Source organism: Dipodomys merriami, unplaced genomic scaffold, assembly GCF_024711535.1.
Source record: "Dipodomys merriami isolate MVZ:Mamm:240054 unplaced genomic scaffold, mDipMer1.0.p SCAF_4, whole genome shotgun sequence".
Taxonomy (NCBI): Eukaryota; Metazoa; Chordata; class Mammalia; order Rodentia; family Heteromyidae; genus Dipodomys; species Dipodomys merriami.
The window spans coordinates 73217988-73245204 of NW_027205603.1; the positions used below are offsets into that span (position 1 = coordinate 73217988).

The window sequence follows — 27217 nt, forward strand, 5'->3', positions numbered from 1 at the left end:
ATAGTATTAGGATGAAATGATAAAATTTAGGAGATAGAAACTATCTGTGAGGTAAGAAATTGCCGGGGCTCTGAATTTCACTTGAGCTTTTCTCAGATAAAACAAATCAATTCCATGTGAGTAGCTGAAATAAATCAAACAATGAATATTAAGAGGGAAATGTAGAATCTATTGTTATTTGTGTTTTATAACCTTGACCTAATATTAAGTCAGGTTGTATATAAGAATGATATATGGCTATTATTTTAATCCTATATATTTATGAACAACCAAATTAACATCATTTAAGTAGAAAGTTTACAAAGTATAAAAAAAAAGAGAAGAATCACTTTCTAAACACAGATTTTTAAAGTGACAAAATAAATTGTATGTACAGATAGCTTGTTCTATCATCATTTAATATGGGTGACATTTTTACAAGATAAAATGCAGGGTTTCTCATCACTAAGCAGGATTTATGACAGGATGCAATCACTTTGGATCTACTACTGAAAAATATAATCTCCCAGTGTTCAACTTAAGCTCTTTAAAGCACTTTTTTCAGATTTAATATGTATACTTAATCCTAAACTGTGAAAATATACCTATCTTCTAAAATTGTGAAAGTATACAAACTCTAATGGTTCTGTACAAAGTAAATATTTCCAGGAACTTTTCTGAATGAATTAACATATCATATGCTACGCAAGAAAATGCAGATAAAACTTCATAAAGTTCATTCACTTTTGAGGTGAAATGATGGCAATGTGAAGGGAAAATAACTATCTCGTAAGAATGAGCAGAGGTTCATCATGTCTATATACATATTACATTAAACAAAAAAAGTACCGCGGGTCTGGGTTCAATCCCTAGCACCTCAAAACAAACAAACACAAACTAATAAAGAGTTAGACTCTAATTTATAAATAAACAACAAACACATATGGGATCATATACCCATATTCACAAATGCATTAACCAATAGATGATATATACTGGGAGAATTCAAATTATGTGACTCCTTAGAACAAATAACTTGTAGTCTTACCAAATGAATACAAGCAAGCTCGTACTTGAAAGATGTGTGGGAAAGGGTCCGGGGGAAGAGGGTGGAGAAATGAAGAGAGAAAGGAAGGAGGAATGTAGTCAGAACATTCAGTGACTATCCTCTAAACCTAGGAAAAATGAGGGGATGAATAAGGTTGGGAGGAATGGGGGGAAAACAATGAAAGGGCTGGTATTGATCAAGATGCACTGTACTCAAATGCTGTGGTAGTGAATAATAATCCTTGTATATAATTAAAGATAATAAAATTGTAATTAAATGAATATTTTTTATCTTGTTTAACCTGACTAGTTAGCCAAAACTTTCTGGCTATGTTCTTAAGATCTGAAGATATTATTATAACTTAAGACCTTGAATGAAAACCTGAAGAAAAGTCATGTAATTTAGAACATTGATGAAGCTAGAAATAAAGATATAAGAACTCTAACGTATGACCATAACAGAATAAAATATAGCTCTTTGCGGACAATAAAGAGCTATTTATGTTCATGTAAACATCATGGAACTATCTTTTCTATCAGGGAATCAATAGATAAAATCTACAGCTGTATTTGCCACATGCATTCATGGAAGATACCATCAAGAACAATTAGAAATTATTAGAAAACACAACATTTGGAGAAAAAAAGACCAAAAGGTCTAAGCAGATGATACTCATGTCAAATGTAATTTTTTGTGTTATTTTCTCATAATCATATATATATATAATGTATATATATACATGCTATATATGTGTATATTTACTTTTGGAAATATAAAATGTGTCTTAAAATAATTTTTCTTGCCAGGCTGCTGTTACTCATGCCTATAATCATAGGTACTTGGGCTGGGAAGGTGGCTCAGTGGTAGAGTGCTTGCCTGACATGCATGAGTCCCTGGGTTTGATTTCTTGGCACCACATAAGCAGAAAAAGCCAAAAATGGTGCTGTGGCTCAAATGGTAGAGTGCTAGCCTTTAGCTGAAGAGTTGAGGGGCAGTACCCAGGGCCAGAGATCAAGCCCAGACTGACAAAAACAAAACAAAACAAAACAAAATCATAGGTACTCAGGTGGCTGAGATCTAAGTATTGTGGTTCAAAGCTAGCCTGGACAAGAAGGCCGGTAAGACTTTTATCTCCAGTTAACCACCCAAAAGGGGGAAACAAATCTGTGGTTCAAGTAGTAGAGTGTTAGCCTTGAGCAAAAAAGGCTCAGGGACCATCAGAGCTTTATTTTTCATTTGACTTTCACAACATTCCAGAAACTTTCCATGTTTTATAAATGATTACAGACAGAAATATTGAAACTACTTTTCAATATTCACTGTATTTTTCTGGTAAAACCCATATTATTATTTTGTATAACTCTGTTCAGTGCTAAACTCTAAGAAAATCTAAACAATATCTTAAATTTCCTATAAACATCAATGCCATCAAACATTTTCCTTTTAACTGCCAAATTGTTTTTGTTGTTTGGTTGTGTATGTTTTTTTCTTTTTCCTTAACACCAACATTTGACGTTGTACATGTTTTGCTGTTGCCTTCTTTGTTCTGATATAGCTGCCCCACTTGAGCTGTCTCTATATGCTGGCTTATTTTTTCTCATTATTTTGAAGATGGAATTTCATAGAGTTGATGCCTGGACTGGCTTCAAACTACAATACCCTGGATCTCATCCTCATAAATAGCCAGGATTACTATTATAAGTTACCACTACCTAAGTAGTACTTATTCATCTTTTTATTTCCCTTCTATTCTAATACATTAAACCATTAATATCAATGCAGCCATTTTTGCTAACTGCTAGACCAATTTATCAGACGTTCAATTTTTTCTAGTGATAGAAATTGGATCCATTATACTAAACAAGCCTTTTAAAACTTAGATTTATTCTCAATCCTTGTCCTTTTGACACAGTGTTGCTATGTAGGTGTGTAATCTATTTTGATTTCAAATTCACTATACTTCTGAATCAATTTCCCAAGAAGCTGAAATTACCAATTTATGCCATTCTATCTGGCTCTACTTTTTAAAATAGGATTTTGAAATAAGAATTGAATTTATACCCATTTTAGAGATTAGAATAAATAATTTCAGAGAGATAAAATGACTCCAGTAAATTAAACATCATGAGACAAACCATTCTGGTAAGCCATTCTACCATATGAAAAATGCTCATGTATATCAGCCACTGTATCAGACACTGAAAATCAATTGTTAACTTTCAGCTTAGAGTTGATACTCACTTTTTACTAAAATCCATGACAATAAATTCACTTTTATTATGATCCAAACAAACATACAAACATGCACATACATATGCATATGGGGTATGGCTATTCTTGTATTTTTCTGTCATCACTTGTCATCACTGTCTGGACTGCGAACACTTTCTCTGTTCATTTTGTTTTTAATTGTATGTTGTTTGCTTTGACTCAGTCCTGTTTCTAGTCTATGTTGGTCATGGTTGAATGAACTGATACGTGAGTCACTGATGGTGATCATAGCTTGGGAGAGCTCCAATGGATGAGATCTGCTCGTTAACATCATTCAGGCTGACTAGGACATCCTTTGTGACCTTCCCCAGTGACATCACTCTTGTTCTGCTGTTTCTACAAATTGCCTTTATTCTACATTCTGTTTCATTGTATAAGTACACATATATCAGAGTTATGTGAAATCATATGGTTTTTAAATGTAATCCTACTATATGTATACTCTTTTTAGACATTATTTGGAAGAAATACATATATTCTTCTGTATCCTTATTATCAGATAAGGAATTTTCAACATTTTTATGTGTGTAAATTATTGCATTTACCTAATCTATTGAAATGTTCATTTTTGTATGTTTTCTCTTCAGTTATTAGGTCAATGTTTTCCAGAAAATTTGATATTTTAAGGTATATTTCTCACTCCTGATGCCAAATAATTGAAAACAACAGACAATTATACTGCTTAGAGAGAGCTCTCCTGTTAACTGAGATCCTCACATTGCTTTACAGAAACTGCCAAACATCAGTACTTTTCAAAACCTATTTCTTGAGTGAATTCAGTTTAAAATCCTTTAAAAAAAAGAATCTCATTGCTTATACCACATGTAAATTGCATAGTAAATGGTCAATAAATTTTAGCTGAAGGACTGCTTTTAAATATTTAATAATAAAGTCACTTGAAAAAGTCCATTTCTTACCATGACAACTTGGTAAGGCCCTATTCCATCCAGGCCTTCCATCATCCCCCATGATGCAGGTCAGTGTTGAGTAACCTTGGAGTACATAGCCAGCATCGCAGTAATAGGTGACTGTTGACCCTAATTTATAATCCATTCCAAGTCTGGTACCATTCATTATGTTGCCTGGATCAAAGCAGGACTCCCGGAGTTTTGCTGTAAGACAGTGTTGATGGGACATTAATTGCTTTAAAATATTATTTTCTAGGAAACTTTAAGCCAGAAGGCAAAACTCCAGCACACATTCCATTTCTGTTTGTGACTTAGCATACAAAGCATCCTTTAATCATTTCTGAAGTTGTGCAAATTCATATTGATTAAGAGGAGAATAAAATTCTTCACAGGGTTTCTTGATGAAATCAGTATCTAATATACCTGGTCAAACACAGAGGTTTCAAAATGTAGTATAAAGTGTCTGCTATAACTCATCCATAAGTACATTAAGTGGATTACTTTGGAAAACATCAGGATCTCCTATTACTAATGTCTGGGGGGGGGGGTGGGGGGTGCTCATCCTAGAGCCTGGCACTGTCCCTGAGCATTTTACACTCACAGCTAGCTCTCTACCACTTGATTCAGGGCTCTACTTCTGGCTTTTGGTAGGTACTCTTATAGGAAATAAGAGTATCATGAATTTTGTGAGCCACTTGGCAGAACCCAAATCACCAGATCTTAACCTGAACACCTGCAAGTTTAAAGACAGCTGTGGCTCAAGTAGTGAGTATTAGTTTTGTGCAAAAGCTCAGGGACAGAGCCTAGGTCTAAGTTTTGTCTTAGGGTGGGTATCCAATATATGATCTTTTCTCCTAGTAATGGGCACCCATGTGTTGTTTCTAAGCCTAGACATAACTCTACCCTTCTGTTGTACTCAGTCCCCTCATTTCACTATTTGTAGGGGTATCAAAACCTTGTTTCTTTCCTACAAACACTTATTTCCTTTTTTATCCCCATATTTCTATCCAAGATATCCCAATTATAAATAGCAACATATCTTTTTATAAAACTCCTTTTAAGGTGCTGGGAAGGTGGCTCAGTGGTAGAGCGCTTACCTTGCATGCATTTGGCCCTGGGTTCAATTCCCCAGCATCACATAAGCAAAAAGAAAAAAAAAGCAGGAAGTGGCGCTGTGGCTCAAGTGGTAGAGCGCTAGCCTTGAGCTGAAGAGCTGAGGGACAGCACCCAGGCCCAGAGTTCAGGCCCCACGACCAGACCCCCCAAAAAAAGAAACCTAAAAAACTCCTTTTAAAAATAACAGATTGAATATATCAAGATCGGATACTTCCAAAGATAATAGTAAGAGACAAATACAAATTTGAAATACCAATTTCAACAAAAATATATTTCTTCCATTCATAAAAGTTTGCAAGGAGTTTAAAAGTATATCTTCATTCAAAGAACATGTCTTTATTTGTTACAACTTTTATGATTGAATTAAAAAAGAAAATGGTATAGCCAAATTTAAAGGTATTTTAACTACCTTAAATAATATCAGATGTATCAAACATAATATCAATTTTATATATATATATATATATATATATATATATATCAATGGCCCATTTCCTTTCATTTTTTCCCTTCTAAAATATTTGAGTTCACCACTTATGTATGGAAATACAGCAGTAGACAATAAGAATAATTTTGGCCCTCACAGAGATTATAATACATCAAGTATTTTATTAAGTAAACACTTGAAATTATGATGATTGTTACAGAAGGGGATACAGTCAAGAAGCCTCCTGAAGAGAAGAAATTTAAGTGAACACTGAGAGAAGAAGGAGCTTGTAAAATGAAATAGGGATAAAAGGTATGAAGGGAGGTAATGTACAGAGTGCACAAATTAGGGAATCCTAATTCCCAAGTTTCAAATCAATGCTAAAAAACAATGCCTTTACTCCAACAGAAAAAAATATGGTCAGAAGACTTCCATCTTTTTACTTAAAACAAAGGCTATTTACTGAATCTATATGAATCAGGTGGGCATCAACACACATATTTAAAAGGAAAAGAAAAATCGCCAAGTTCCAAAACAGTAAAAGTTGAGTTTTCTGCTTACTGAGCATGACACTGAATCCAGGCAAGTGCAGTGACGCCCTGACCTCCTGTCTTTCTCCAGCAATGTTTGGCATTATTCCTCTTACAGTTCCTTAGCATATCATGCCGTTATGTCCAAGGTGCTCAAGGTCTTGGGGAATTTGCATTTTTCTCACCATTATTCTTTAACTCCTAAATGATGCAGCATAACAACTACTTGCATATCATTTTTTAATGATCTAGACATGATTTAATGTAACACAAGGGGACATGGATATACTATATGAAAAACTCTACCATTTCCTTTTTATTTATGTATTTTTTTTGTCTGAGACAGGGACTCAAACTCTACCAGCTGAGCCACCTTCCAACCCTCTCTACGATTTCCTATAAGGGGCTTGAGCATACATGGATCCTAATGGTCCATGGGAATTCCTGGAGCCAGTTCTCCATGAATATCACAGGATAAAGATTTCTTTCTGGATAAAATATTCAGAGAACACTGTTTGCAGGGAAGATACTTCAGCGTGTTTATGAAAGGTGGTCACTGAGAACAGGGGAATAGTGATGCAAAGATTAATTTGTTTATCTTTGCCTACTAAACCTCATGCTCAATCTTTTTATTAAAAATCAGAAAAATACAATTTAATTTTTAGAAGGAATAGCAACCAAGCTCTCCCAGAATTGAACTAAGTCTCCAGAGAAGGAGGAAGAATTACCTCATATTTCAAGGCATTAATCTCTTTGACAAGTTTATTTTCTTAGGGCTCCTCTTTTACAGTTTACTTTTCCTTGTTTATTTTTTTCGCAAAGTTTTAATAACATGTCACTAAGACTTTTAGGCAACTGCATTGAACTTTAGGAAAATGTTGTTGGAAGACCTCATGAATGGGTTACTGTGGTTACTAGGGAAGCTGGCTAGTGGACTGGTAGTGGTTTTTATAGATCTATCTTCCTGTCATTTCAGCTCTGGCTCCACCTTTCTAACTTCATTCTTCATCACAGTATAGTGTAACTTAGAAATCCATGCCAGATGCTGCCATATTGTAATTGTAATATCAGACTCAAAAATCATTTTAAAAAATGGCCTTTTCTTTGTAAACTATCCAATGTCATATTCTGTTGTAATGGCAAAAAGTGCTCTTTGATAGAATAGGAAAAGTGGGGCTCAATAACATAAAGATCTCAAAGATTCTAAAGTGGCAAGTATAGGATTTTTCTTTAGGCAATATATTACAAGTCCAAATCTGAGAGCTAGTTATTGGATTTGAGGAGTATTATTGAAAATAAATATTCTCTGAACATTAAAATAAAGGCATTTTGTGATACTGCAATAGGCTGGATGCTCAATGCCAATAATCCTTGCTGCTCAGGAGGCTGATATCTGAGAATCAATGTCTGAAAGCAGCCTAAGATGCTCATTTCCAGTAGTCAGCAAAAGCCAAAAGTGAACATGGACTCAAATGGTAGCACTGAGTGTAAAAGTTCAGTGAAAGCACAGGGCTCTGAGTCTAAGCATCACTACTTGCAATACACAGATAGCTGATAGAAAGAAAGAAAGAAAGAAAGAAAGAAAGAAAGAAAGAAAGAAAGAAAGAAAGAAAGAAAGAAAGAAAGAAAGAAAGAAAGAAAGAAAGATAGATAGATAGATAGAATAAAATTGGAATCTGATCTTCAATTCCTTCATTTATGATAGGGATCCAGTACTTACTCAATACAGTTCATATGTTTACTTCTTTTAAAATTGCTTTTCAGGTACTTTGTCACTGTGATGACAAGTCTAACACAAGGTGATATACTCAATTTCTTTAAATCCTGGATTATTTTAAAGGTATAGAAGTAAAGTTGTGAAAGTACTAGGGAGAGAAAACAGGCCAATGGAGCAGAATGGAGAATGCAGAGGCACATATAGAAACTTTGAACTTGAAAGCTATGCCTGTCAATAAATAGTGCCAGGACAATTAGGTAGCCTCTCAAAAAATAGATGAGTCCGCCTAAATATATATTCTTCATAGATTAAAGATGTATGGGTAAAATGGAAAGGTTTAATTCTTTAGACATGACCTCAGGAAAATATCCTTATGAAACTTCGTTATAAAGTAAGATTTTTGTATAAAACAAGAAATAAAAATTACAAATCACAAAGAAAGTGAAGATTAAATGTTATGATATGAATTTTAAGGTGTTTATACAGAAGAATGAACAGGAAATAAAAGAAAATGATGAAATAATCACTAGCAGATGAATAACAAAGGATATATATTTACCACAAATAAAATATTTCCTATACAGAAATGAATCAGAAACCTAATTAGAAACATTGCAATGGTAAAAATACCCAATTATCTATATGGTAATATTAGTAGGCAAAATAGGGGAAAGATATTTAACTTAATAGGTAAAATCTGGCAAGACCCCATGTAATAACAATGATATCAGGAATCTTTTTTGATGAGAATATCTGATTTTCTAAGATACTATGTAATAACAATGAGATTTACAATTTTCATGTTTCATAAGAGCTCTTGCTTTTTTCACAATTATTGAGTTTCTGCAACTTACCTTGTGAAGTAAACTAGAAATGAGTGTAATCTCTTTAGAAACTAATTTGACACGCATGTATTAAAACATAACTTTGCACTGCAAGTATGCATGATATATGTTTGTGTTCATTTTCAAACAAAAATAATTAAAAGGAATGTAGTTGAATTTAAGAGTACAATAAAGAGAACACAGGCATTATAACACAGTGTTATTGTAAACATATATCATAAACACTCTGAAATACAATTATCACTATATATTATTCACTTTAATGTGGACATATTTAAGTATTTATTAATATTCTCTAATATATAACTATTCTTTACCACTAGAAGTCATTCTGAATTAAATTATTCAAGTGAAACATTAACTTCCAAAAGCTTGAAGTCTTGTTTTTTCTTTTGGTTTTTATTTTGTGGCCTTAGGCAACCACTGTGGCATATTAATTGCTAATTTGTTTGCCTGATACATTTCCTTTGCTAGTAATTAAGGAAATGCTAATTTCCTTCTCAGTGATGTGAGAGCTGAACAACAAATGTCCTTTCAAAATGGTACATCTTCTTTCTAATATTGAAGGGAAAAGGTGACACTGTTCAAAAAGACACTACTTAGTTAACACTAATCCCTCTGTACATCATCATTGCAATAAAAGTAAAATATTTTAAAAATAACTAATATTGACAAGGGTCAATATAAATTATTTATAATCATAATGGTAACATTGAATGTTCAATATTTACCTTTATATTCTAAATGAAATCCAGTGTAACTCACAGACCCATCACTCCGAAAAGCCAAATGCATAGTATTCGAGCTGCTTTCTATTCTCTCTGGTAACTTGCTGTCTTGAAAACTTCCAATCAGTGGACTATTACTGTCTGGTCCATCATATATATAGAGAAAGTCATAGTTCGGTTCTATACTGAAACTAAAAAAAATAGAGAAAAGAGAGTGATTATGACTGGGTATTAACTATGGCTGGATATTAACTACAATATTAATAAAATGAAATAACCAGTATGTAAGACGAATAGTGCACTGCATCAGAATAATTAATATAAAGATTAATATAAAGATTCTGTTGTTAAAGACTCAACAGAAGAATATCTATCCTTCTGTCTATCTTGTCATATCTTCATGTTTATGCTACACAAGATATTTTCATACGTTTTGTTATTTTCATATCTACAGAATGAATAGTGTTTAACCTTCCACAATTATTTTCATCTTTAAAATATTCCTGTACCAGGAAAAATAAATTCAGCTTCTCAATTTACTTGTGTCAAAATAGTGTTGTAGAAAGGCCAGGAGATGGACAAATAACCAGACTTTCCATACATAAGGTTTCCTATGACGTGAAAAGTACAAGAGCATGTACTGCTTTGGTGTATTTATAGCTTCCCAAGTCCCATTAATTCATCTCTCATTCTTTCAGTGGTATATTATTGGTACAATGTAGGAGAAATCAGATTAGACCTAATTTCTTTCCGTATTACTCTTGTTTTGGGATAAACCTGTGCTTTTGAATTTGTTTTTTTGGGCATCAAGGTTAAATGGTAATTACAGCTTCCTTTCTTTTGGCACATTTGGGTGGGTGAACAGCAACAAGGGCTTTTTCAAGTATGCAGTAATATTTATTATGCTTGGAAAGCTGAAAGTCTATTTAACAATGGAGTATAGGACACTTGGTTTTCATTTCAAATCTTGACTTGTTTGAAAATAAAGCAAATACTCTTTTTCTAAGAAACTTGTAGAATCTTAGCTGTAATCACTACTTTTCCACAAAAAGTAGAATTATGGTGAAATCTGTCCTTTTATAGGGGACTTTCATAAATATGAACTTGGTCTTTGACAATAATCCTGTAATATAAGGAAAGGATTATGATATTAGTTTTACAAATGAGAACACCAAAACCCTAAAAAGTCAGTGTTCTCCCTAAGGTCACATAACAAATGACAAAAGTAGAAATCAAATTCATATCATTTATTTCTTGGAATATAGACTTCTATCCCAAGTTATCAACTAAAATAGTGTTAATAGTAAACCAAATCTTGTCTCAAACTCCTTTCTTTTCTTGTTCTTTTGTACTAACATCTCATTTAACTGTACAAGAAGGTTTCATTTAACATGTTCAGCTATGCATACAATGTGCCTTGATCAATCTTCTTCCATCCATCACTCCTTCATCCATCACTCCCACTTTCCAAGTCAATCTCAACATGCTTCATTGTTTGATTTGTATGTGTGTGTGTTGACCATGTGTTTACTTTTGCTATCTTCATTCACAGATGGAAGATATTTGGGTAGTGTTCATACTTTAAACTTCTCTATTACCACCTCTAATCATCTGAAATAGTCTCACAATTATAAACAAACATATTATGTATACATGTATATGTATATATATATGTATATATATATATGATCTTGTGTGTGTTTATCTTCTAGGACTAGGATTCACATACTAGAACAAACCTGTGACCTTTATCTTTTTAAATCTAACCTACTTTACTTAACTTTATGATATCTATTGCTAATGTCTACAATGTCATTTTTGTCAATCACAAAATTAAGTACAGTAATAATACTAATACTATTTACATCAGGAATTGGTCTTAAAACAAAATACTGGAATCTAACTATAAATATAATTGCTAACTTGATATTACCATTTAATGATATAAAAACCAACTAGAGTTATCCCAATCAACCTACTGGTTACATCAGTCTTGATGAAGATTAAGGACATTTCTAATTAGAAAAGCATTTTAGTTGCTATTGCCTAACATTCAGACTGAAATAAATTTTGTTGTTTTTGTTGAGTTACGGGGGTCCTATGGCCTTATTCAAGGTAGACAAATGCTCTGTTACTATGCTACATTCATTAAGCCTCCCACTGAAGTTTTGAGAGGCGGCACATTTGTGATACAGCTATTGCCTCTATGTGAGGAAACTGGTGAAGTCAAGTAAGTTATCCAAGATAATAAAGACAATAGTGGCAGTGCTCAAAAACTTTCTTTTCTTTTTGCTTTTGTTGTTGGTTTTGGTGGTGTTGGTGGTGGTAATTGTGGGGCACTGTCTCTCAGCTTTTTTTTTTTTTTTTTTTTTTGTTCAAGGCACTTTGAGCCACTTTGAGGCACAGGGCTAATACAGGTTTTCTAGTGGTTAATTGGAGATTAGACTCTCATGGACTTTCTTGCCCACACTGGCTTTGAACTGTGATCCTCAGATCTCAGCTTTCTGAGTGGCTAGAATTACATATGTGGTCCCTGATTTCTTTAATACTAAGCCAATCCTCTGAAGTTTAGACTACCAGAGAACAACTGTATATTTTAAAATACTTTCAACATAAAGCAGAAGACCAGTGCAACTGCTACATCGCACAGAAGTGACACATCAAATTCTTCTGTGTCACCTTCATTTAAGGAGAACACCAAAAATAATTAAATATGAGTCTATCTAAGCCCATGGCAACAATATTTTCAAGAAGTTTTAGGTAGTTTAGAAGGTTTGGGGTGTATGTAAGGAAAAACATTGAAGTCTTGACCTTTTAATCATGAAGTTTTAGGGGGAAAAAAACCCTGTTTTTTGGAGCAGTGATGAGTACCAAGAAGAAGGAAATGTTATGAAGAGATTAAACTTCATGAAACTCAATAAACTATTTGACCTTTTAGCATGTTTTCTCTGCTCTGGAAAACTAGGGAAGATTCTTACCTACTCACCTTCAGAATTGTCACACTATTATTCACAATTCTGTAAATTGTAAAGTGCCAAGTATTAGTGTTGGGATTAGTAAAAAAAAATACCAAAAAAAGGTTACATGCAGAAATAAAATTTTGCCTAGTACAAAGGTAATATGAAAATTATCATTATTTTAAAATTGTGGAAATGTAGGGGAACTCACCTGATAAATGCCAAAGAGATGACGTAGTCTGCATTGACAGTGATGGTCCAGTCACAGTCCCGGCTGTGTGGATATGGATGAGGGAAATTTGGTGAAAGAATAAAGCCTGAAGATCCTGTTAAATTGCCGCCACAGGGTGCTTTAATTTAAACAAGCAAACAAAATCCCTTAAGAGATTAATAAAATCTATTAGCTATCAATAATTGTTAAAATATTTCTCTATGAGGTACGATTTGCACAGATGTGTCTTTTATAGAACCGGGTGCTTTGATACCCCATTGTCTTCCAAGAAAATCATTAAAATATTCAAATATACATAGATCCATTGCTTTTAGCTGCTTTTCTGGCTTATAAGGCAAGATATCTGTGTGTGTGTGTGTGTGCATGTGTGTGTATGTGTGTATATATGTGTGTGAGAAAATATATACTTCACTAACAATCTCAATGAATATACATATATTCCAAATTTACATACACACATTTTTATTGCTATTCTGTTTCATGTAAACAAAATGCATTAAAAGAGATATAAACATGCTTTCTCCAGGGTTATTAGAAAAATATTTGAATGTTATTAAAGAAGAAAGGGACAGAAAACAAAGCTCAAATAATAAATGAAACAACCACTTTCTATGTCTTTAGATGTACCACTTTTGTATTTATGGACGTAGAATATTCAATAATAGCTAATGTGTAAGAATTAATAGTGGTCTAACAATTAAGACCTTTTGTGATTTTTTGGTTTTTGGATTTTTTTTTGTCAGCTGTAGGGGCTGAACTCTGGGCCTGGGTTCTGTTCTGTGGCTAGTGCTCTATCACTTGAGCCACAGCGCCACTTCTGGCTTTTTCTGTTTATGTGGTGCTGAGGAAGTGAACCCAGGGCCTCATGCATGCAAGGCAAGCCCTCTACCACTGAGCCACCTTCCTAATCCCAATTAAAACCATTTTTATAATACTCCAAAAAAGATATCCTAAAAGTCAAGTTACTTGAATTGAAGACAATAAACAGTTGCTGCAAACAAAAACATTCTATAATTTTTATTTCAGATGCTCAAAATTTGAAGTGATGTTCAGAGAAGGAATACTTTAGGGCATTATTTTGAACTATGGTAAACACAATTACAATCAGAAAATAATATCCAGACTGGTAACTTGAAAAATAGGGACATGAAGCAGGGTCTGGTGGCTCATGCCTTAATCCTATCTATTCAAGAGTCTGAAATCTGATACTTGTGGTTCAAAGCCAGCCCAGGTAAGAAAGTCCTTGATCTTACTAAAGCTACCTTCACAACTAAGTAGAAACAGTCAGATAAGTTGATGTTAGGCGAAATGAACACAGATGGTTTTTCTTTCTTGCAATTGTTTCTAACATATTTATAAGATGATTTATTTGTTGCTTTGTATATCCTCCCCCACAGTTTAACCCCTGTTTTCACTGTATTTGATGTTGGTATAATTTGTGGAGGGAAAGGGAAAACAAAACAAATTGTTTAAATAGGGATACAGGTGGCCCCATTCCAACAATGAGATGTACAAGACATTATGTGGAAAAACCAGCTTTACAACTTTGTTGGGGGCAGGAGGATTGGGTGCGGGGAGGTGGGGGGAGTATAGGAAGGGATGGGAAGGGGAGGCAACAATTCTTGATAAGAAATGTACTCGTTATCTTGCCCATGTAATTGTAACTCCTCTGCACGGTATTCTCACAATTTAAAAAAAAGAAAAGAAAAGAAAAACGAGCTTTACAACTTTGGCATGGGGGTGGGGGGGGAGATGGGAAGGGATGGGAAGAGGAAACAAAGGAGAAGGCAACATTGCTTGATAAGAAATGTACTCATTACCTTGCTCATGTAATTGTAACCCCTCTGTACGGTATTCTCACAATAAGAATAAAATAATTAAAATACAAAAAAAAGTCCTTGAGACATTTAACTCCATTTAAGTACTAAAAAAAATGGAGTGAAGCTGTGGCTTAAGTTGTAGAGCTGCAAAGACTTAAGGAGAGTGCCCAGGTCTTGAGTTCAAACCCAAGTACAGTCACAAACACACACACACACACAGTTACATTAAGATATGTGCTTCCTTAGTGGGAGAGAAGAAGAAGGAATATAAATTGACATGACTCCATATGTGTATATGTGTGTGTGTGTGTGTGTGTGTGTGTGTGTGTGTGTGTGTGTGTGTGTGTGTGTGAATGAAAGACCTAGATTCTTATATTCCCCTACTTCCTCCTATGTAGAATCAGCACATCAGCATATCTTCTTATCTGATTTTTTAAATCAAGCAAATGTTAATTTTCATTCAAAAGGCATGCAGTTTCTGCTGAGTTAAAACTGATTTTGGAAGGAAGATAATTTTAGTTTGTCCATCATATTCATCTCTATTATCTGGGCTTGTAAAGGCAATAGCATCTCTATAACTTGATAATTTATGATCCAACTATTTTGTCCCTCCACTACTGTGCTATATGTGGTTCAGTGCCCTAGAAACTCTGAAGAAAATGACCAGTTCTACAATTCTGAGAATAATCAGTTGCTCAGGAATGGCTTGTTTGTCATTTCTTTTTAATGGAGAGATTGTTAGAAACAATTAGACAGAAAACTGTGTCATGTTTTCCCAGGCTTCCCTCAGCAAATTCAAGGACCTCTTGCATCTCAGGATTTAAAAAAAAGTATCCTTTAATAAATGTAACACCTTCAACTTAATTACATTATCTCTCTGCCTTCCCAAGAAACTTTGCTCAGTTATCTTCTGTTTATTTTTCCATTCTAGATATGAAACAAATTTCCCTACAACATACTTTCTTTCACACGCTTTTCAACAGAAGACACTCTTTTACAAATAGCTACATACATCCTTTTGTGTTTAGCGAAAGTGTTAGTTATAAGAAAACACGCTTCCTCATAAAACTTAAAGCTTTGCTGACTTGTAACAAGATGAAACAGATACTGAAAATTCCCATTCATGCCTGGTAGAATAACTGCTCCTTGATCCTCCTGACCAATCTGAACCAGATTTTGGTTAAGCTTTCCTCGATTTCTTTAGAGAAGATTTACGCCAATATACAATGCTTCCTGAGAAGAGGCTGAAGTCGTACTACAGTATTCTCTCAATCAGGCCATCCTAGTACCCCACTCCCTTCTTCCTAGTTTTGTTGACTTCTTTCTACAAAAGTAAGCCCTACTTCGGCCTAACTCATGTGTTCCTTGAAGTCCTACTGCCACTGAGCTTTCTTCCTATAACATAATTTCTGCTTTCTATATCCACAGCTGTGCAACAATACTTTCTGAATAAAAATCTCTTCTCACTAAATTTGGATCTGTTTTAATGTGCTACAGCTTACTTTTTTTTCTTCAAGTGGAAATCGAATCTCATTGTCTGTGCACCTGTATGCTGTATTTTCCTACAGACATACTAAATTATTTAGCAGAAAAAAATCACCAAAGGGAGAGGGGAATTATAAGCTGGTGTTCTATCATATCTCAGAGAATAGTGCCAAAGTTTTCATCATGAGACAATATTACCTTAAGATTTAGAATTCTATTTATTTTAAATTATATTTAGCAAGAAACAATAACTTTTTCTTCTTATTGCTTGGCAATCCAGATGTCTTTATTTGGTCTTTTCCTCCTGTAATTCTCTCCCCAATCTTGTTCTTTCCTTCTGTAACCTTGTCCCCAAAATAAATAATTCTTAAGTTTAAGTATGAGGTCCCAAAGGCTCTGAGTTCACTTCCTCATTACCGACCCCCTCACCCTTCACACTTCCTTCAGACAATGAGAGATTCCCCAGGCTCTAAGTTCACTGCTGTCTCCACTACAGCAATGCCTCCTCCCTGTCCTCCCCATATATAACCTCTCTCACCATAAGTTCTCCCACTGCACATTACATCGCAAGGGGCCTGTGGTTCAATTCTGCTAAAAGAAAAAAAAATTCTTCTGCCTGAACAACCACATGGAACTTTTCTTTCTCAAACCCTTATATACAGTGCTGAAAACCAGGATTGGGTAGTGTCGGGAGTCACTGAATTCCCTCCGCTTCTCTTTCAGAGGGTTATTTTACCCCCCTGAGCCTTCTCCTCAAACCCAAACTGACAAAGGGATGAATCCTATGTTGGATCTCTAGTCTTTACCATTGCTGGTCATGCATTCACTCGCTGTCTTCTATTTCCTGTTTATGTCTGGTAAGTGACTCATATCAATGGGCCCTCTGTTCATCTGTCTCTCTTTCTACACAATGTCATGCCAGAAGGATGCCCTATGCCATTCTTGGTCAGTCTGTTCTTGTTTCAGGACACCTAAATAGAGAATTTGACTCTCAGCTGGAGAGACCTTGGATCAATCAGGACATCTGCACACACACACACACACACACACACACACACACACACACACACACACACACACACACACACACACACACACACACACACACACACACACACACACACACACACAGAGCTACAGACTCCTCCCCTCTTAATCCTCTTGGTCTTTGACCCTTGACTTCCTTCCAGACTCCTGACTCCTCCCTTCCATGTCCTCACAGACTCCTCCCCTCCACTTCCTCACCAGACTCCCTCTAAAGGATTACAAAACATCAAATTTTTACAACAATTTCTGCTAACACATGGTAAATGGTCAGAGGATATATTCGTGCTTTCTTTGCTGTCCTGCTCATCAACCTCTCTGTCTCTCTAAGTAAACTCCCTCTGTCAACCAGTCACCCTGGGCCTGCCAGCCTGTGTGCCTGACACGGGATGGGGTGGGCACAAGCCTCCCAGCCATCTCCTCTGGAAGAGTAACTTTACTTGTCTTGTGAATATAGTAAGTGCTCTCCTCTCTCTCCCTTTCTCTCCCTCCTTTCTCTCCCTCCCTCCTTGTCTCTCTCTCTCTCTCTCTTTCACTGCTTTTCTCCCTTTGAGAGCATCCACCCACTGTTAGAGTGGACCCCTTCCTTTCTGCTTTTTCTCTTTTGTCTGCTTATCTGTTTATCTGCTTGCCTGCTTGCTTTCTTCCTTACTTACTCAATAACACTTTGTCAAGTTTCCTTGCCATGTGACCATGTGACTCCTCTAGAAATTTTCCAACTTGGCCATGCCATTGGCTTTCATGCCACCCCGACACTTCTGCCAAACATACTCTTCCTTCAAGCTTCTGGGCAGCCAAGGCAGGCTTCCATATCAAACTGAAGTGCTACTACCTTAAACACTAACTTTTTAGTACTGTTATTTCCTGAAGTTATTTGTTTTTTGGCTTTAATTGTAACTACTTAATTGGCTCCACAAAAAAGGGAAGTTTTAAACTCAAACCACAAAGAAGCTCATCAGATTTAGGTCCTTATAAATGTTTGTATGGGTTATTACTCTATATTAATTGCTTAATGTTAAGCTCGTCATCTTTTTTATTGTCAAGGTGATGTACAGAGGGGTTACAGTTACCTAAGTAAGGTAATGAGTACATTTCTTGTCAAACTGGTTACCCACTTCCCTGGCTTTTCTCCTACTTTCCCTCCCCCTCAACCCAAGCTTGTCATTTTAATGTAATTAAACTGAAGCTCACTTAAGTGTTTATGTCAAGGTCCTTCAAATGAACTGTTTTACAAGTATATGCCACCTTGGATACAAAGCTGACAGTGGTTTCAATCTCAATTAGTATATTAAAGTGCTATATTTAGTTAGAGAATAATTAACTGGATCATTTAATCAGTTGCATTTCAAAACTCTCATCATGACCACTATTGACTTTTGTCATTACAGATTTGGACCACTATTGACTTTTGTCATTACAGATTTGGTCCTCGTCAGGATTAAGTCAGACCCACAGAGGGATAAATAACACTTATATATATTTGTTGGTCAAACTTAACTTTTATCCTTAGTAAGTTCCAGGTAATTGCTGTTTAAAAACTATTTCTATTGATCTTCTTGTTGCTTCTATTGGAATTAAAAAGGATCTCTTGGCATAGACTCTTACCGATCTGTCAATCACATCCCTCCCCCCCAACACACACATGTGACATGTGACATGCCATTAATCAGCTGAGATATTCTATCCTAGAAATGCCAAATGGGACATTAACCCAGCAAGGAGAAGAGACACATAGCACAAATCTTGTCCTAGCTATGAGGAATCATCCAGGGTAGCTGGAAAAACTGTGCAGGTAAGAGAGGATAGCCTAAATTGAGTCACTTTGGGCTTTCCCTTTCAAAATTAACCAGAGCCTGGAGGTCAAAAGGAATTAGTCCATAAGCATTCCTATCTAATGTTCATACCTTCTAACTCGGCTGGAACTTGTTCCTATTACCTACTATTTTATATTTATAGTGAGTCTTGGACTCACCTGGCTCTTCCACCCATACTCTATAGTCCAGACATCTACAGTCCAGTTACAGGAAATGAGCAGGGCCCCTTAACCTCTCCATTCCAGCCCAGCTTTTGACTGGTTATTCTTAATCATTCCACCATGCTTTCTCCTACTTAGGCACCAGATGTTAATCAGTCAGAAGTAGTTAGGGATGTTAAGTACCAAGTCTAGGATTGCCTGAAATGCACAAGACAGGAACTAGTCAAGGCTTCCCTTCCTACTGCTGTGTGTATGCCCTTTAATGTTTTTGTTTTCCTGTTGTTCGGCCCTGACCTTGTAAGACTTCTTCCAGATTTCATCCAAAGATATATGCATGTGTTCATCACCAAGGAACTATTACTGCTGCCTTCTCTAAAACTGGACAGCATACCTACCTTCTCTCCTAATGACATATTCCCTTGTCAAGAGGAATTAGCTAGAGAGAATCTATGCCCCTTTATAAGTACCAAAGCTGGGGTGTTTGGTCTGCCTGGTCTCCCTTTGTTTTCTCTCCATGCAAGATTACATGTGACCCTCCCTGGAGACCCCACCTAGCACTTATAACCAGGCAAATGGCACAGTTGGAGAAAATGGGATGCCTCTCATCCTCTGAGATTACATGCCCATCCTCTGAGGTCACTTCCTCATCCACCTCAGCCTTGCCTTCTTTGGACAGTGAGAGGTTCCACATGCTCCTAGCTCACTTCCTGATTCTCTGCAGCCACATCTCCTCCCCGCCCTCCACTGCAGCCATACCTCCTCCCTACTCTCTTCATAGATATCCTCTCTCCCTACTATCTGTAGGTTATCCTTCTCCATGGTACATCTTGCGTGGGCCTTCTGTTCAGTTCATGTAATATTCTCTCTTCTGCTTGAACAACCATGTGGAGGTCTCCTTTCTCTAACCCTTACAGTTAATTAGAGATAAGAGTCTCATGGACTTTCCTTCCTGGGCTGTGTTTGAAGCACAATCCCCAGATTTCAGCCTTCTGAGTAGCTAGGATTACAGGCATAAGCCACCAGAGTCCAGCTGATTTTATGTATTTTCGATTAGAAAAACTAGTCATGGGCTGGGAAGGTGGCTCAGTGGTAGAGTGCTTGCCTTGCATGCCTGAGGCCCTGGGTTCAATTCCTCAGCACCACATAAACAGAAAAAGCTGGAAGTGGCGCTGTGGCTCAAAGTGGTAGAGCGCTAGCCTTGAGCTGAAGAGCTGAGGGATAGCGCCCAGGCATTCAGGCCCCATGGCTGACAAAAAAGAAAAGAAAAACTATTCATTATTATTTTTCAAAATTATATGTATATATACATCTACATATAAATGCATATTTTTATCACTAAAATAAAGGAACATTTATTATGGATATGTTTAAGTGCCATATATATTGACAATGATTATACAGCAAGATCTATGGATTAATTTGCTTCTTTCCCTGGGATGGTGATATTAATGGTTTGTTTTAGATATAATTTCCTGGGAGGCAGTAATGTAAGTATCATCAAAAGAAAACTATCTTATAATCTTAATTTTGTCTCCAGTTCAGTTTTACTCATTCCTAGTGTCTTTCTCATCAGTCCCACCTACAATAAAGGCTTTGTTACTTATCTTCTTATTGAATGCTGCTACTTTCCCCCTGGCAATGTCAAAGTAATCTTCACACTGTCAATTTTGTTGGAATGAATTCTATTAACTCTCTATAGATGACTTCCTTCTGTCTGGGACTTGCTCTCAGGCTGACTGCTTCTACATGTAAGCAAAATGCTTTGTGCTCTTGGGTCTAAGACATAGACTTACAGAGTTTCTAAAAAGTTCAGGGTTTAATCTTTAGCATAGTATTTCCAATCATGCAGTTGTTTCTTATCTGTTTTAGAGGTCAAGCTTTCTGCAGCCTTAGCAATTTTTCAGATTTTTTTAAAAACTTATTTTCTTTCTCAGAGAGGCTGTAATGCATATCTCCTCCTGAAGATATCTTTCTTTTCCCAAAAATAATACACAGAAACATAATCCATACAGAAACATTTCACAACTTACTCCATTTAAGTAAGATTTAATGCTTTATTTTTTTTTTCCTTTAGAACTGGAACCTACCATCTGAAGCCTGTGATTGTGTAGAAAGGAACTTTTTTTTGTTTTGTTTTGTTTTGTTTTGTTTTGGTCGGTCGTGGGGCTTGAACTCTGGGCCTGGGCGCTGTCCCTCAGCTCTTCAGCTCAAGGCGAGCGCTCTACCACTTGAGCTACAGCGCCACTTCCGGTTTTCTGGTGGTTTATTGGAGATAGGAGTCTCACAGTCTCTCCTGCCCGGGCTGGCTTTGAACCACGATCCTCAGATCTCAGCCTCCTGAGTAGCTAGGATTACAGGCGTGAGCCACCAGCACCCGGCTAGAAAGGAATTTTTATAGTAACCTATCTCACAATACTATATAATCTTTTACATTCTCTAGTGGTTTCTATAGTTTCATTATAACTGTTCAATGTTTTAGATTTATACATAAAATAATTTAACATAATATGGCTCTTCTGATTATTCAATAGTGATGCCCAGGTATAAAAATCAAAATAAAAAAGACTATAGCAATTCTGTGAAATTCTATTATTTTCCCTTTACAAAATGATTCTGTCTTTGAAATGCAGCCAGGTTAATGTCAATTAGAGCTTACACTTAAATTGAATGTACATTGTAAATAAACACATGAAAACTTCGAATTAAACATATTTAAAAACTTTCAATTAAGGGTACCAGGTCCTGAGTTAAGGTCCCAAAAGTGATGAACACATACCAAAAATGATGATAAAAATATGAAAAGTGTAGAATCTTCGTTGCTTATAGTGTAGTAAAATAGACAATTATGTAAATAATTAAAAAGTTTTGTAGAAAATAGTGGATCAAAATGTATTGTAAATCCATGAAAGCAATACTGTAACACAAAGAGCATTAAGATTAAACTGATATTTTCTTTTATATCAGGTTTCTTCATTTCTATTCCAAAAATGGCACATTCCTCATACCTCTGTTAGATATAGTTGTGTGATTATGCATATATTAATTTCCTTGAGTTTCTAGAGTCGGACAGTTAGAAGTATAAATCAGGCTGCTGTATTAATTAAATCATCCAAAAAAACAACAAAAAGATTCTGATATTCTTTTGAGACACTGGAATTGAATGGAAAGGCAGAGTTTGAGAAATAAAAAGCATATCTTCTGATAAAATTTCCTTTTTAGAACTAAGCATCGTAGAGGTAAGATAAATTTAGCCATTTTAAAGTATGTGATCAGAGTCAGCTGTAAAGTTTTGAAAATGATGTAAAACTATACTTATGTGGTAAATAAGGAGTGTAAGGTCTGAACAGGGACACCTCCCTCCCTTTTGGCTAAGTTTGTGCCCAGTATCTGTTACCTAGGTAACTGGCAGACCTGGAAACAGTCATATTCCCCTCCTGCTAGGTCACATCCTGGGCCATCTCTGGTCACAGGCCTCCCATCTGACCTTAGGAGGATCCTAGACCCTGAGGTCACATCCAGATCCAGTGTGGCCACACTTTTCTCCCACCTGGCCAAGCCTCCTTCCTGTCCCTGGCCTAGATAAGTCCTGGCCCTGGTCCAGGAGTGGGTTGCCCCTTTACTCCCCCCCCCCTTTCCTTGTCAGCCAGCCATGCCTCTCCACCAGGCAACAGTTGGGTAAATAAACTTCTTCTCCTGCCTGAATAGTGCGTGGTATTCTCTTCATCGGCTACCTAATGAAAAATACCTATTTAATATACCTTACAAGGAGAACAAGTTTTTTCAAAAGAATTGATTCATCACATTTCATTTAGAATTTTGGAAACAAAAATGAAGGAAACTGTGAGTGGGCCTTTATACTCATAGAAAAAAAAATGATCCTTTATAATTTTGTACCTAGTTGGAACACGAGTACTCCTGTTAGACCTTCCACAGGCATACAGAATCTGTTCTAGACTGTGGTTCTTAATAATGTCAATGCCACTTTCAACCATTACATTATACTTATATAAGATTTTAATTATTCTTTAATCATACCTATACAGACTGGAGGGCTGGGCTGCCAGAAGTATCGATTTTCTACCTGAATGCAGGTTATTCTTTCCTGTCCTTGGAGCTCATATCCTGGGTCACACTGAAAAACAACAGTGTCCCCAGGTTCTCTTCCATCTCCATTTCGAGTCCCATTCATAGGAATCCCAGGGTCACGACATGCAGTAGCAACAGAGCCTAACAAAAACAGAAACAGAATGTTCAGGTTTGAAATCATCAAATCAGTTTCAGTGCTCTGAAACCTATAGTAGTATAATGATTAGATTTTAGAAATGAACTCCTGTATGCCTTTAGAAATTAATTAAAAATGTGTGGGTCAATTTAAAAATGCCTGTACAATAAGTGTTTTTATGTTGAATAATTTATTTTAAGAAGTGGTACAGCATTTTAGTCACTAAATATTTAATGTGCTCCAAATTATCGCATTCCAAGAACAACACTTTGAAGAAATGGAAAGGGAATTGTGTACTAGGAGCAAAGCATGTGTGGGAGATCACTTCTACCAAAAGTCTTAAAAAGAGACTCTCAAAACTCAATTTTTTTTAATAAAAAGGAAGCAGAAAAATAACAATGCAATTGAAAAAGACAAGAAATTTCAAAAAAAAGTTTTATTAATAGTTATATAAATATAAACAAAACTAAAATATTGCCAGGCACCAGTGGCTCACACCCATAATCCTAGCTACACTGGAGGCTGAGATCTTAGGATTGCTGTTCACCTCCAGCCCCAGCAAGAAAGTTTTTGAGATTCTTCAAATAATCACCAGAAAAACAGAGGTAGTGCTGTGGCTCACAGTAGTACAGCATTAGCCTGAGTGTAAGAGCTCATGGCCAATGCCCAGACCCTGAGTTTGAAATATTACCACATACATACCATATTTGTTAGATTTTTTAATTTGTATATATGCAAATAATAAATACAGGCAAAATTATTGGAAAAACTCGTTGGTAAGAATATTTTCTCTGTGGGGGGGAAACTCAGGCAAAGTTTCTGTAAAAGTAAACATTTATTTGCTCTACAGCATAGAAACTTCACCCTTGGAAATTTATCCCCCAAAAAACGGTAAAATGATGGTAAATTCACATCATAAAATGATACTCTGCAATAAAGCAGAATGATCCACACCTGCAATTTAAATGAATATCAAGAAAATTACACTGCCTGAAAAAAATCTCAAAAAAATATTTCTTGTCTGATTATTTTATAGAACATGCTTAAAGTGAAAAGATGATAAAATTAGGTAAGTAATTAACAGTTGCCAGGGTTTGAGTGAGTTGGAGGGACTATAAATCAATAAATGAAGGGATAAGGTGTTCCTGTGAAGGAGCTGTTCTGGATCTTCCTCTCAGTGGTGTTCACAGAAATATACCTAAAACTAAATAACCATCATATGTGTCCTTGAAAAAACAGTGAAATCTAAATGAGGTTGGTGGCTGGACAAGGGCTTAGGTTGTAGAGCACTGTCTTATCCTATAGAAGACTTGAGAAAAATCACTGGTATGGAACAACATATTAATCAAATGGAATATGTCAGTTTTCTGGTTGTGATATTCTACTATGAATCTTGCATTGAGGAAAACTAGGCAGATTTGTAAAACCACATGAACAACAAGTATCCCAGAAAAAGTTAAAAAATCACTAGAAAAGAAAGTAGTATGAATTCATAAGGAAATAAACATTCATTTATGTGCACACATAATGTGTATGCAATATTTGACAATAAGTTAGTTCCAATTTTGTAAATTAAAAAACTAAATATCATTTTGAATTAAAAATGTAGATTTACTGTAATGAATTAATCACGTGACTAAGTATTAAATTTTCAGACAAAGAAGCTGTTAAAATTTTATTTGATTTACTTTATTAATGCAGGACTCAGCAATTATCCACATTATTATTCAATATTTAGCATATTAATGACCTAAATTGCTAGATTAAAGACACATAAACAATGTTCACTGATTTATTCAGTTACTAACTAAATATAGGTCAGGCATTATACCAGGTGCAGGGACTACAAGGAAATTAGTAGATACAAACAGAACTGAGCAGATTTAATGTGCAGATACGTAAGTAGGTTGATAGGTAGGTAGGTTAATGAAAAATCAATAGACATAGTCATTTACTAATATATTAACCAATCTGGTCATCCATCAAGCTTGTTGCCACTCATTGATCTAATACACATGAATAATCAAGAAATCAGGCAACCTGCACACAGTATTGAAATGTTTTAATGTTGTATGGAAATCAAGAGGACATGAACAGGAAACCAAAAAAATAAATAAATGTATGATATTATATCTGATACTACGTGAAAGCATCAAGGAAAACAGAATAGCAATCTCATATGGAGTTGGCTACAAGGTTACCAATCACAAAAATGAAGCAAATCTATTTGGTTTTCTAGTTGCTATTTCTGAGCAGTTGATTTTCAAGCAATCAACTGTCTTAAATTTTCCTCTTCTGATAAAACAACTTTCCTGAGCAATTGCTATCTCTCATTGATCTGGAGACAGAAATTCTCCTTATAAGAGATATTGTCATAGGTCCTGTGCCAGTGGTTCAAGACTGCAATCCTAGCTACAGAAGAGGCTGAGATCTGAGGACTGCTATTCAATGCCAGCCAGGGCAAGAATGTCCATGAGACTCTTATCTCCAATTAACCACCAGAAAACCAGAAGTAGTGCTGTGGCTCAAGTGATAGAGGACTAGCCTTGAGCTGAAGAGCCCAGGGATGGGGTCCATTCAAACCCCACCAAAACAACAAAAAGAAGAGAGATAATAACATAAAATAATAAGCCCTATTAAGGTAATGCTAAAAGACAGAAATGGTAACCATAAAGAGAAAATTTACAATTGCCAAAAATTCAAATACACCTTATGAAATGTTCACTTTCCCTTCATCTTTTTTTTAATTTTTGAACTCAGGGCTCAATACCTCTAGCCTTGCCTGTCAATTGCTTTTGTAGGATTTGTTCTTCATTGTTGTAATTAGAACTGAATTCATATTGAATCCAGGGAGTGGGATGAGAGCAGGGTCTTAGTTTTTAAGCATTGTGAGTCATAAGATATGGGCAGTTATATTTCCCCTCTCTGAATAGGAATCTCTTACATTGTGTCCATTTGGTAAACCCAATTATAAAGTTGTCCTTAACTTGATCAGTCATGATGGCTCCACCAAAAGTAAAACTGACTTTGGATTTGATTTACAATAGATGACTAAAGAATACATTCTTTATCTAAGACTTATAGACACTTATCATTGGAAAGAAAATATGTAATTGGAAAATATAAAATAGAGATTTTTTAAAAAAGGAACCACAAGTCACATGAAATATTACTGGGACTCTGTGTTGAACTCTTTGCTCAGAAAATTATTCAAGATGAACATTTAAAATTTGAGCTCCAGATGTAGCTCATAGGTAGAGCATTTGCCTTCGATGCATGACATTGATTGTCATCACTGCAAAGAAACAAAAACTCAACAAAAAAATGTAAGCATACATATAAGACAATTACAGAAACATTGACATGAAAGAGGTCATGTAGTCATGTCTTAGGCGAGCATGATAGAGAAATACTATTTTGTTCTCTTCTCAGATTTCCTGGCTTTAATGATCTAAGTGGAAGAATAACTAAAATGCTTTTCATATCACAGTGAATATATGCATGTGAGAGAATGTTTGCCTTGGGCTTTGTTGAATTGAAAGGAAAGAGGTGGTAAGTTCCCCACCATTCTTTTTTCTCTCAATGAATCACCAAATTAGAAGTACAATTTTAAAGCACACAGAGAATGATGAAGTTTAATTAAAAACTATTAGACTTTTATTTTTACATCAGAATTGTTGAAGTTCCAAAAACCAATTACTTACATACATAAAGAAACCATTACTTGCTGTGAATATTATTGTTTTACTTTCTTTACTTATTTAATTTGGCTTCCATACTGACTATCCTCTGTGTTTTTGGGCATACAGAATTATAATGATTTTAACATCATTTCTTTTTTTAAAAAATTTCCTCTAATTAAGTAGAACCATTTAAGGAACTATACCATATCTCCTTGGGAATTAGTACTAAG

General features: G+C 35.5%; 1 protein-coding gene across 4 annotated transcripts in view; it reads right to left on the minus strand.

Moving 5' to 3' along the window:
* The window catches only part of Csmd3 (CUB and Sushi multiple domains 3), a 928259-nt gene that overhangs the window by 208660 nt on the left and 692382 nt on the right, over window positions 1-27217 (minus strand). For all 4 annotated transcript variants that reach the window (XM_069991287.1, XM_069991286.1, XM_069991285.1 and 1 more), the window contains 4 exons: window positions 23118-23309; window positions 12738-12876; window positions 9573-9760; window positions 4216-4410 (listed from right to left, as the gene is read on the minus strand). In XM_069991287.1, coding sequence (XP_069847388.1) covers window positions 4216-4410; window positions 9573-9760; window positions 12738-12876; window positions 23118-23309 — 714 coding nt within the window. The remainder of the gene's footprint in view (window positions 1-4215; window positions 4411-9572; window positions 9761-12737; window positions 12877-23117; window positions 23310-27217) is intronic.